At 59.0% G+C, this 12,115-nt stretch overlaps 1 protein-coding gene across 1 annotated transcript in view; it reads left to right on the plus strand.

The window, feature by feature from the left end:
- The window catches only part of TMEM104 (transmembrane protein 104), an 18,618-nt gene extending 6,567 nt beyond the window's left edge, over nucleotides 1-12,051 (plus strand). The window contains exon 3 of the mRNA XM_023531613.1: nucleotides 9,390-12,051. Coding sequence (XP_023387381.1) covers nucleotides 9,390-10,150 — 761 coding nt within the window. The 3' untranslated portion in view covers nucleotides 10,151-12,051. The remainder of the gene's footprint in view (nucleotides 1-9,389) is intronic.
- Nucleotides 12,052-12,115: the final 64 nt, after the last annotated feature.

Consider the following 12,115-nt stretch of genomic DNA (forward strand, 5'->3'; position numbering starts at 1 on the left):
CAGCCAGTGGAGGGAATCCTGGAAAACCTTTATGTGTATGTTTTGGTCTTAATTTTATTCTTGGTTTTCTGAAAGTTCTCTCTGCAAACGCAGAGATCAGTTTAAAGGAGTGCAGCCCAGGGTTTCTGCCTTAAGGCTCTTAGAGTAGAGTGGAGACTTAATTAAAGTTTGCTAAAGAGCCGGCCACATGCCACCGAATTACCCCTTTCCTTAGCAGCAGGACTGACCTCAGAGCCCGGCCTGGCCTGGAGCAAGGCCGTTGCTCTTGCGGCTGCAGCTCTGCTCTGCATGTGGCTGAAATGTGCGCTGACCCGTGCGCTGACCCGGCCATCGACAAGGACTCCTGCTCCCCCGGGAGGTTGGCAGGCCAGCTGCCTGGACAGCGACAAGGGAAGGGAAGATAAAGCCCGAGTAGCTGGTGGTCAGCAGGGCGAGGTGTCTGACCGACGATGGTTACAGGTGCCTCTGCAAAGGTGGCGGCTTCCCTTGGGCCAGGGCGACCTCAGCCTGGGCGCAGAGTCAGGCAGCCACATACGACAGCGGAGCGGGCATGGCCCTCAGGCTTGGGAATTTACATCCAGACCAGGGGGCTCCAAGTGCCCCGTCCCCACACCACCTTGCTCTTTGATGCGGCTGTTACTTAAGAGCTGCCTCGCCTCGGCCACTGCCGCAGACCACAGGCCAGGCGGCGTACACAGCAGCAGTTTACCTTCTCTCGGTTCTGGAGGCTGGAAGCCCAGGACCGAGCTGCGTTCGGGGCTGGTGCTGGCGCGAGCTTTCTTCCCAGCTCGTAGACGCCACCTCGCTGCGTCCTCACAGCCCGTGTGTGCAGGGCGGGCGCTGGCGTCCATTCCTCGTAAGATCGGGGCCCACGCCTATGACCTCATTCCACCTTTCTTACCTCCGTCTAGGCTCCATCTCCAGATACAGTCTCACTGGGGGTCAGGGCTTCAGCATAAGAACTGGGGGGGGAAGAGTCAGTTCATAACAAGAGGAAAGAGCTGATGGCCTTCGGGTACGGTGACAGCGCCCGAGTTTTACGGTCCAGGCTCCGGGGAGATTAGGCAGCCAGCAGCCATAGGTCCCTCGGCTCGGCCTTCCCAGCGATTACAGACTGAGCTGGCTCTGACAGCTTAAGAATGAAAAATGGAGGCCCGACACTCCCGGGCGCCACGTGCCACACTTCGAGGGTGTGGCAAAGTTGAAGGACGAAGAGGCCTGGGCTCGGTTTCCTGCTTAAGACTTGATTGCTTCAGAGACTCACACGCCTGCCTTTTATCAGCAACCTCCTCCCCCTGACACACTTGGAAAGTGGAAGGCTCTGCTCTGCGTCCTTTGGGATAAATAATTTAGCCACGGAGTCGAACCTCAGTCTTAACTCGATTATTTAAACATCCTTCTCTTCTGCTTCTGTGCTGATGACGAGGAGGAGGACAGAGACGGGATCCTCCAGAAACGACAGGGGCTGACCTAGCGTGGGAACGTAGTCAGATTGGCTTTAAATTCCCACCCCCCAAGCAGAAACCCAAGTGATTTGTGTGAGTCGTTACAGGCAAGACCAGCAGTCACAGAATGTCTTCCTGGACCCAGATAAAGCTGACCCCGGGCCGAGACACTTTGAGAGGCAGGCACGTCTATGCAGGGGGCGTCTCGTTTTTCCCAAAGGGAATGCCTCCCAGCCAGGGGCGAGTATGTCCTGTCGAGACACTTTGAGAGGCAGGGGGCGTCTCGTTTTTCCCAAAGGGAATGCCTCCCAGGCAGGGGCGAGTATGTCCTGTCGTCTCGGGACGTGGAAGGCCTGTGGGAAGGCGGGAAGGTGACAACTGGGGAAGGGCGAACCAACTGGAGCCACAAAGAACCCAAACAAAATTTCTTTGCTGTGTCACTCAGCCCAGTAGAGAGAGAGCGCACGCAGCCAGAGCCCCCCCGTAGGACAGAGTGATGAGGACGGCTTGGCTTCGTGTGGCCATACGTGGCGAAGAGCTGAGGGTTGTTCTGGTTCACGGAGCGGGAGTGAGCAGCCTGTATGGGGTCCTCCTGGCCCCACCCCGCACCCCAGAGCCCTAAAGATTAGTTAACACCTTGGCCCGAGATGGAAGCAGGGGACATTCCCGGGAAGAGTCATGACGGCGGGGTCACTGGTATGACCCCGGTACCCTCCTTGGAGCAGCGGGAGTTAGACGAGACCTGAGGGTGGGCAGGGTGTCCTGCATGCCTGGGACCGGGGCGCTCAGGGTTTCCGCGATGGTAAGAGCGGCATTTACGTGTTTCTGAGCACTTGCTGTGGGTCAGGCGCAGCCTGAGTGCTTCGCTGCATCATCTTCTCATCCTCGGAGTGCCCCGTGATCATCCGCCCCGAGATCGCAAAGCTAAGTGGCAGAGTGAGGAGTTGAACCCAGTGTCACTGGGAACTTGAGCTTGCTCAGAGGAAAGCAGCGGCTTCCCGCCCTCTGCCTGCTTCCTGGGCTGAGCTCCCACTCACACCCCCGGCCCCGTGGGTCTCGTGAGCCTGCCGAGTGGTTCTCTGTTCACAGTTGGTCCTGTTGTTTAAGGGACAGTTGCCCAGTCACCTGTTCCTGCTTTCAGGGCCAAGAAGCTGCTTGGTCTTCAATGGCTCTCGGCTCAGGCCACTGTTGCCCCATCAGCCACTCCCAGCCCTCCTGAATCCCAGGGGGCCCAGCAGAGCTCTGACAACCCAGCCTAGGCAGAGACAGCCCCATGCACCGGCACCCTCGGAGGGCAGCGAGTGGTGGAGGAGGAGGCTGGCACCAGACCCTCCCCAGGATCCAGCTCCCTGCCCGGAGCACTGGTGCCCAAGCGGGATGGGCATAGCATGGCCATCCATTATCATTAGCTCTGGCATATGGAGTCTCTGCTTGGAGAAGAGAATGCCGTCCTCCCAACAGCTGCCGTAATGTGTGGTGCCACTTCACACGCATCACAGCCCGAGCCACTTACGGGGCTGGGAGAACAGCAAGGTGTTTGGGGCAGCCCAGGCTAGGGCCAACCACAGCCTCGGGGCACCTGGGGCCAGTGGTCAGAGTCGAAGGGGTAGCTTCCCAGGAGGCAGTCCTTTCAAGGCAAGACACCGTGCAGCGTGTGGGAAGGGCCTGGGGCTGCTGCCTGGGGGAGTTGTAGGCTTCACCCCGAGCTCTTAGAGTCGTGGCTCTGCATAGTTGTGCACCCCTCACCTTCATGGACGTATCCACCTCCTCCTCGCTAACAGCTATATTCCTTACTCTTCCAGCACCTGCAAAGGTGGCAAGTGGCGCTGGGGACAAGGCCTCAGGGGCACAGGCCATCGGGCAGAGCCCTCCTCCAGGGTTCCAGGAACTCTGTTCTAGCTCAGGCCTTTACCAAGGTGTCCCTTGACTCAGTGACCCAGGACCATAGGCCACTCCCAAAGGACCCGCAGGCCCAGCCAGTGCCTCCCCTCTGCAGGACAGGCCACCTTGGTGGTCACAGCCCAGGGGGACTCAGAGCCGATTTGTCCTTTAGCTTTGCAGGAAGGATGAGTGCGGTGTCACACCTTAGCCCTAGGCCTTCAGCGCTCCTGTAGCTCAGGTCACAGTTAGGAGACCTGGGCTGAGGTCGGGGGCAGGACGCAGAAATCTCTCAAATTCCTGACAGGTCAGGTACTTCACAGACGCACACGCGCACACGCACACACACGCACGCACACACGCGCACACACACACATCTTCGCAACGCACATGGTCACAGTAAACCCACATTGCCCACTCGAAATACAACGCAAACCACCTGGGGCATTTTTCATTTTGTGGCAGCCATGTCTAAAAATTTCATAATGTGTATGCAACCTAATATTCCTAATAGACCTCTTCAACACGTAGTCAATATGAAAAAATAACGAATGAGCTTTTTTACATTCCTTTTCACACTGAGTCTGAAATCCAGTGTGCTCCACACTTGAGCACATCGGTTTAGACCAGCCACGTTCAGGAGCTCAGTAGCCACGTGTGGTTCATGGCTTCACAGCCGTACACGCCTCTCAGTGCTTCTCCGGCAGAGCCCCTCGGCTTCACTGGGAGCTTTCCGGCATGCCCAGTGGTACCCATTCCACAGCCAGTCTTGGAGAATGAGCAAAACCTTAAAACCGTCCTGAGGGATTGCGTGTCCCATCGTCACACATTCATAGTGAGAGCTTAATGCGGGAGAGGCGGCAGGCTCCTGGGAGGGCTCTGCCCTGCCCCCCTGCAGGCTGGGAGCGCCTTGCTCCACGCTCCCCAACTCAGGTGGTGCCTGAGATGTCCTCAGCCCATGCCAGCCCCACACAGACCCCAGAATTTGTAGGGAAGGCGGAGCCCTGCCTAGTTCTCACCCCCGCTCTGAGCACCATGGCTTCGTGGCCACCGTGGTGCCAGCTGGCCACTCCATGTGCTGCCTGCTCCTCCCCCAGTGCAGGCCGGCACTTCTGAGCTGACCCAAGGATGGTTTAGCGCATGGCGGGCGGAGCTGGCCACTGGCAGCTCTGACTTCTGCCTCCACCCGGAGAGGTAAACTGGGCTGCTGGGTGGACTTCCCGGAAGCGAGCATCAGAGCTTTGGGCCTGACCTCAGGCCCCTGCTCGTCCTCCACCTGGCCCCACAAACAAGTCAGCTCCGACTCGCATGAGGTCTTGGCCCGCTTACGGCTTCACTCACGAGGCCCCAGGGTGAGCGGTCGGGGAGAGCCGGGGTATTCAGGGACGGAGGGAACCAGGAGAGACTGAGTGCTGCCAGATTTGTTTTTTGGTTTGGTTTTTTTTTTTCACGTTCACCCCCTTTTAAATCGGGACCTCCTTTGCCCTCTGGTAGTAGTTCGAAGGGTGTTGGCTCACCTGCCCTACTCTGCAAAGGAGAGAGGCCTTGAGGACAGACAGACATATCTGAGGCAAGACAGCTCCTGGCCAGGGCTCCTTACCCAGCTCTTCCTGGCAGAAGAAGGCAGGAGGGCGGGAGGCCACTCCCGACCGCTTTAAGAGCCTAATTGATGACTCGTTAAATGTTAGGAGAACACATCTTGGTATAAAATATTACCTTGACTGTCACACTTGCCGTTGCCGATATCCCCCATGACAGAGCTGATATTGACGTGGACCAGTGACCTGTCCGTGGCCTGTCCTGACGCCCATTAACTGGACGCGCCTCAGCTGGAAGAACATGAGCCGTCCAGGTCCTTCAGATGGTCGGGTCACTCCTGGCATAGATTTTACTTTTCACCTGACCTCAGAAAGGGAAGGGAGATGTCTTCTTGAAGCTGTCTGCTCAGGGCTCAGGGTTTGTACTAAGATGAGGACTTGCCTTTGGTTCCTGTGTCTCCCTCCCAAGGAGTCAGATGTGCGGGAGAGTAGGGAGCAGGCTGCGGCTCACGGGGAATGGATGTGGTGAAGCCAGCTCACCGAACTCAGAGCAGCCGTCAGAACAAGCCTGCGAAAGCAGCACACCTCTTCAGGCCAAGTCACGGGCTGGGCCAGGCGCCTGGAGACAGAGCGACGCTCGTGCTGTGGGTCCCCCCCCACACCCCAGCCCCCCCGGGGCCTGCAGCGCATCCCTCCTTCGCCGAGAGGAAGTGTGGCAGCCACAGGCTTGCAGAGTGGGACAGCCTGATGGGTTCTTCCAAATCAGGTTCCGATGGCTGATTCCCCCTGTGACCCCCCAGGAGTCTTCTGCCCTCGGGCTTGGACACCTCCAAAGATCTCACCATCTGCCCCGGCAGCTAACGCGGCCGTAATCAGTTCTTTCTTTTGTTGTAATCTGTATCCTGTCACCTCCCGCTAGTCCCACTGGACGGCAGGCTCCAGAAGGCCGGGACTGTATCGCTTTAGCCAGTGCGCCACCCCCAGATGCCCAGAATAGTGCCGGCCGACAGCGGGCACGCGGCACAACTTTGTTGAATGAATGAATGAATGAATGGTCCCAGTTGAGCCCATAAGTTACACAAAACAAGTGCAGTCATTTTTTTATGGGCTGTTACTTCAGATATTAAAAGAGACATTTCCTGTCCCGTTTCATCACCTTGCAGCTGCAACCTCCAACGCCCGACATTCATTCCTCATGTGACATGTGTCAGGCCCTCACCTCTCCTGCCCCCCATCCTCCCCAGCAACTCACTGCACCCCTTGGAACATGACTTTCGGTGCAGAATGTGGGTGGATGTGGACCGTGACCCTCGGCCATCTCATGGGTCCTCTGAGCCTGGCTCGTGAGGGCCAGACAGAAGCCGAGGCCAGCCTTGCCTTTGGGAGACTACAGGCCCTGGTCACCAGGATGTCAGAGAGCGCTCACTGCTCTGTCCACCTCGGTGTCCACTTCCGCCTCCCACACTGCCTTAGCCAGGTGGGCGAGAGCCGTCAGCACCAGCCCTCGGCGTCAGCGTGTGCACTCGGGGTCCTGCTCCCTGCCGGGCGTCCTGGCAACGCCTGTCGCTCACAGCCTATCATCTTGGTTTCATCTTGATTTATTACCAGACCTAATGAGTTTTCGGAGCAGCTATCTCCCAGGGATGGGACAATCAATCTAGAAGATGGCAGGTGAACTTGCTCATCTAGCAGCCAGGGGAAGGAAGGGCCGAGGCAAAGGAGTGTGGTCACAAGGGCAGGGGCCAGGTGGCATGGGGGAGCTCATCCTTACTCTCTAGTTCCAGGACCCCTCAAGGCTAGGGCTGCCCACACCCGGCCCTCCTGCTCCCCTCCCTTGCAGCACGGTGTTTTGGGTGTCCCTTTTGAACTTGCTGAGTTGGGGACCAGGTTGGAACATTTTCCCCTCCCTCTCCACGCCAGAGAGCAGAGCCCAGCACCCGCCCTATGACCTCAAAGTATTGGGGGGTGGAGACCAAAGGGCCCCTGGCCTGGAGAACCTACTCTCAAGGTTAGCGATTATTGAGGAGCTGCAACCCCATGAAGCTGTCTGTTTTTAACGCTCCTGGAATCACCTCCCAAGAGTTTCTGGCATCGGAATTCCTGGACAGCCAGCCCTGGAAGGTAGACCTGTTGTTCTGCAAATAGACTTGATTTGATTAAGAGAACAAGATGCGTGGCTAATCTAGGTGGTAGCGGTATGTGGTAAAATTAATTGCAGCAGGAAGACTGTGAGATAAAGTTTCTTATCAACCACAGCGGACCCCTATTATAGGTGTACATTCTTGAGGGGCGGGGGGCATGCATGCTTTAAAAAATCAGTCTCACGTCTTTAGAAACCTGTTTCATAAACTGGTTTATTCACAATAAGCAGAGCCCCCAGTCATGGCTACCTAGACTGCCCACAAGCCAGTTTCTGCCTGTGTTTCTTACAACCTCTTAGAGATTTAGGGCTGAGGAGGAAGGTGAGCAGACAGGCGCTAGCCAGCACCCCGGCCAGAGAGAGCAGCGGTTAGGAGGTGCTCACATCCCAACAGCCTTCCTGTATGCCCCCCACACCCACAGCCCCTAGGCCAAGGCCAACAAGAGACACGAGGAGTTCTCCACCCGCCCCTCTCAGAGTCTGTGCTGGCCTGGGCCAGGGGTAGTGCCAGGTCATGAGGTGATACTCCGAGATGGTAGAGACATAGCAGGATTTGAATCTTGCCTTTCAGCGGCCATCCCTTTGCCTTGACCCCGGTGCCCTGCCTATGGTGGCAGAACCGTCAGCTGTAGCTTCTTGAATAGCTAATCACCAGGCAGCCCCAGGCCCCCAGTCTTCCAGCTATAGTCACCCTACCCACTCAGCTCTGCTTCGTAACCCTTTCTGGCCCAGGACAGACACCCTGGCACAGGGGACCCTTTCCCCACGCCTTCCAGCCTTTCCCCGGCGTGCCTTCTGCCTCACATCCTGCCCAGCACACTCCCTGTGGTACGGCTTTTCCAACATATCTCTGCCCTGCACACCCCTCCTGCACCCACCCCCAGAAATCTGACGGGCCAGGCTCTGGGGTCCTGGGCTCCCGGAGGGGGCAGGGAGGCCCCACGGGTGTCCTGTCACACACCCCCTACCCCCACTAGAGGGTTAAGCCAGAGGCAGCTCCTGAGCTGAGACCTAAAGCGAGGAACTGGGTGGCCGCTTTCCCCTTGACTGACCAGAGCTGGGAAGATTTGTGATGTCCCTGGGGCAGCAAGAGTCATGAGGCCCTCGGAGTCAGGAGAGGCAGGGACTGGGGCGGGCTGGAGAGTCAGAAACAAATCATCTTCTTTATTGGCAATTTTCACAGGCCTGTTCGCCCGCCCCCTCCTCTCCTCCTGTCCCCGACGGTGTCAGGCAGCTCTGATTAAAAGTAATAGATGATGGTCTCATCGATCCCACTCCCAATTGTCATTGTGGGAAGACAGTCTGGCTTCTTGTGAGTCCCAGGAGAAGAGAGCCAGGGAGTGACATGTGGCCTGGAGGGGACAGTGAGGAGACCCCCAGCCTCCCACTGGGGAGGTGCCCTGAGCCTCTGAGGGGCCAGCTGGCAGCTAGCTGGCCTCTTCCAACCCACTGCTCCTTCATGTTTGCCTGTGTCACTCCTCAAGAAATGGCAAGTGTCATCATGGGCTTTACCTGAAGGATTGGGGAGAGTCAGCCAGACCCATAAGTGTGTCTGTCTGAAGGGGGCTTACGCTGGAGCGCTGGCCCCTGGGCCGGCTCCAGGTGTGCGACGCGGCCGGAGGAGGCCCTTGCAAACGGCTGCTGGGCGCAGCCAGACTGGAGTCCTGTTTGCTCGGAACAGATCCCCTTCCCCCTCTGCAGCAAACCCAGGTCAGAGTCGCTTCCTTGTCCCCTACCTGTGCCACCAGGCCCTGAACAGAGCCATGTGCCATTTGCCTCCCCAGCCTTGGTTTGCAGTGCCATTTCCTCCTCGAGTGGCCACGGTGCCCTCCTGCCTAGTGTAGGCCTCAGGTGCCACTCGTGCTCAGGGCTGCCAGCCAGCGCTCTCCCATTTCCCCTCAGGTGACCTCTCGGAGGCCCTTGGCTGAGGAGGACACCTCCTCCCAAACATTTTTCAAACCGAGAGAGAGAGAACATGAGCCCCTATCCATGCCTGCTCCCCGCCAGCAAGCTGGCAGAGCGACATCCTCCCCCACCCACTGCCGCCCAGAGCGCCCCAGGGGGCGGATAAGGAAGCTGGGTAGCGCCTGGACAGGAACGCCCCCCACCCTCCGATCGTGCCCAGGCTCCTCCCAGGACTGTCCCTTACCTGCTAGGGGTGAGGAGGTGAACAGGACAGGAAGAGGAGTTGCAGGGTCATCCATGAGATCGGTAGCCACTGCTGACCTGCCCCAGAATGTGGCCGTCGGTGTCACGTGAATTTCACGTGGTTTTAATTAAAATTTAATTTCTTGCTCACGGGGCTCCGGTCCCTCGCAGGGGCCCCCAGACCAGACACTGCCGACAGCCGTTCCCTCCCCACTGCCTGACGCCCCTCTCGTTCTCCAGCTTTCGCCATCATGATCGTGCTGGCCCTGGTCCGCATCGGGCGCGGGCAGGGGGAGGGGCACCCGCCCCTGGCTGACTTCTCCGGGGTCCGGAACCTGTTCGGCGTCTGCGTCTATTCCTTCATGTGCCAGCACTCCCTGCCGTCCCTCATCACGCCGGTGACCTCCAAGCGCCGCCTCACGCGCCTGGTCCTCCTGGACTACGTGCTGATCCTGGCTTTCTACGGCCTGCTGTCTTTCACCGCTGTCTTCTGCTTCCGCGGCGACAGCCTGCTGGACATGTACACCCTCAACTTCGCGCGCTGTGACGTCGTGGGCGTGGCCGCCGTGCGCTTCTTCCTGGGCCTCTTCCCGGTCTTCACCATCAGCACCAACTTCCCCATCATTGCCGTGACGCTGCGCAACAACTGGAAGACGCTCTTCCACCGCGAGGGGGGCACGTACCCCTGGGTGGTGGACCGCGTGGTGTTCCCCACCATCACGCTGATGCCCCCGGTGCTGGTGGCCTTCTGCACCCACGACCTGGAGTCCCTGGTGGGCATCACGGGCGCCTACGCGGGCACCGGCATCCAGTACGTCATCCCCGCCTTCCTGGTGCACTGTTGCCGCAAGGACACCCAGCTGGCCTTCGGCCACGGGACCCTCAACAAGCACAGGTCCCCTTTCCGCCACACCTTCTGGGTGGGCTTCGTGCTGCTCTGGGCTTTCTCCTGCTTCATCTTTGTCACGGCCAACATCGTCCTCAGCGAGACCAAGCTCTGATGGCAGAATGTGTCTGCTGCCGAGGGGTCGGAGCCCCAACCTGGCCCCGCTCCGCCCTCCCCACCTACAGAGCCAAGATCTAGTTGCCTCCCAGGTCCCCATGGTGCAGGCGAGGCCCGGGTACTTGGAGGGGACCCTGCACGTCTCCAGCTGGGGATCGTCCGCCCACCCGGGCTTCCGCACAGCCTGCACCTCACCTCAGCGACCAGGGCAGGTCCTCCTGCCCCACCCCCCGGGGCAGCCGCCGGCCGGCCAAGCGCACAACGGGTCACCCGGTCGCGCCCAGAGTCCAGAGCTGGTTACTGGACTCAACCTCTCTGCTGTACACACTAATCCCATCCCCAGGGGCTCGGTCCTCTCCCTGCACAGTGGTGACGCAGTGCATCTGTTTATACCAGATACCACGTCCCCCTTCTCCCTCCCAGCCCCTTCCCACATCCTTGTCTGGGAAGTCTGCCCCACTGGGAGCTGCCGCCACCTCAGGACGGATCCCAGGCTCTCACCCTCCTCCCCACCGGGCCTGCCCGTGACAGACTGGGTCCACCTTCCCTCCGGGCTCGGCATTGCCGGGGAGGGCCTGACCAGCCCCGATGACAAGAGCAGGAGGTGCTAACTGGCACTAGGGTCCCTGGCCCAGAGCTGCGAGGGCCCTGCTGCGGGCGCCAGCTCCTCTCCCGGGCTCCTGAGCCCATGATGACTCAGAGACAGCGGCCAGGAGCAGCCCTTCCATGGGACACAGCAGCTCGTGCACCGGTTTAAAGCCTGGAGTTTGTGACGCCTGAAAGGGATCCTCCGCTCTCCCGACTGCTCCGCTGGGGCTCTGGGGGCCTCCTGCAGTGTGGGGGACAGTGTATAAGGGCCACTAGAAGGAAGCTACTCCTACCTGCTCCACATGACTTGGGAGTGCCCTGGCCTGTAGTGGTGAGTGGGTCTGGTGGTTCCCACCTGTAAGAGCTCAGACCTGCCCCTAGTCCCTGCTCCAACACTAAAGATGGCTCCCTTTCAAGCCAGACTGGGTGCTCAGTGTTCACACACTCCGTGTCCCTTGGGCACCATGGGGTGAGATGGGGCACCGGCCACCATCCCCATGGAAAGAGAGTCAGGTTCCCATCCACCTCGCCAGCTTTTCGTGGTCCCTTCCCTGTCACAATCATGCATGCGTCTGCGGGAACAGCCGTCCTCAGAAACAGGTGACTCTAATGAACTCTGCATTTTCAATGTGCCTTTTCCTGCTTCAGGACCTCGGGTTCGTTCCTGACGGTCCCTGGCTGCCTCCAGCCCCGGGCCTGGTCCCACCCGTCCTGGAGCCCAGAGGGGCTTGGCCAGGAGCTGCCTCTCTGGGGTGGGGTCTCAGGCCCTGCCCCTCCCTCTGGATTTCAGTGCCTTGCTCAGTCCTGGATAGGGGACTGCAACCTCCCCCCGCGTCACAGTGGCTTCGTACCTTGAACAGAGCGGCCGCACTGGGCCTCCTGGTGGTCTCGGGGGAGGGCAGAGGGACACATGAGTTTGCAGGAGTATGGGGAGTCCACAGGCAACACTACCCCACACCTTTCACCCCCAGCAGCGCCAGCCTGTGAGAACCCCGTGTCATACATACCTGGCCATGATCTGCTTTCTCTCGTCACACATTTTCAGTTCTCACAGCTTGTACCCATGTGTCATCATTTTCCATTCACCTGAAATCTGCCCCATCTGCCCTTGTAGCTTCTTTCCAGGAGGCCCTACCCTGAGGTGGGCAGAGCTGGGTGGGCTCCAGGGTGGCCCAGCCCCCTGCGGCTCAGACCCTCCCTGGGGCTGCCCTGCCGAAAACTTGAAACATCTGTACTTAGCCTTCTCCAATTACATTCCCTTTTGCTTGAGAACAGATTAAATCATCCTGCCGCCCCAGGCTCCAAATCAGATTTTTGCCGTGAATTTATTAACATCATAAAGCGCAGGTTGATTTATGTGACAGTCTGGACCCAC

This window comes from Pteropus vampyrus, unplaced genomic scaffold (assembly GCF_000151845.1).
Source record: "Pteropus vampyrus isolate Shadow unplaced genomic scaffold, Pvam_2.0 Scaffold72, whole genome shotgun sequence".
Lineage (NCBI taxonomy): Eukaryota > Metazoa > Chordata > Mammalia > Chiroptera > Pteropodidae > Pteropus > Pteropus vampyrus.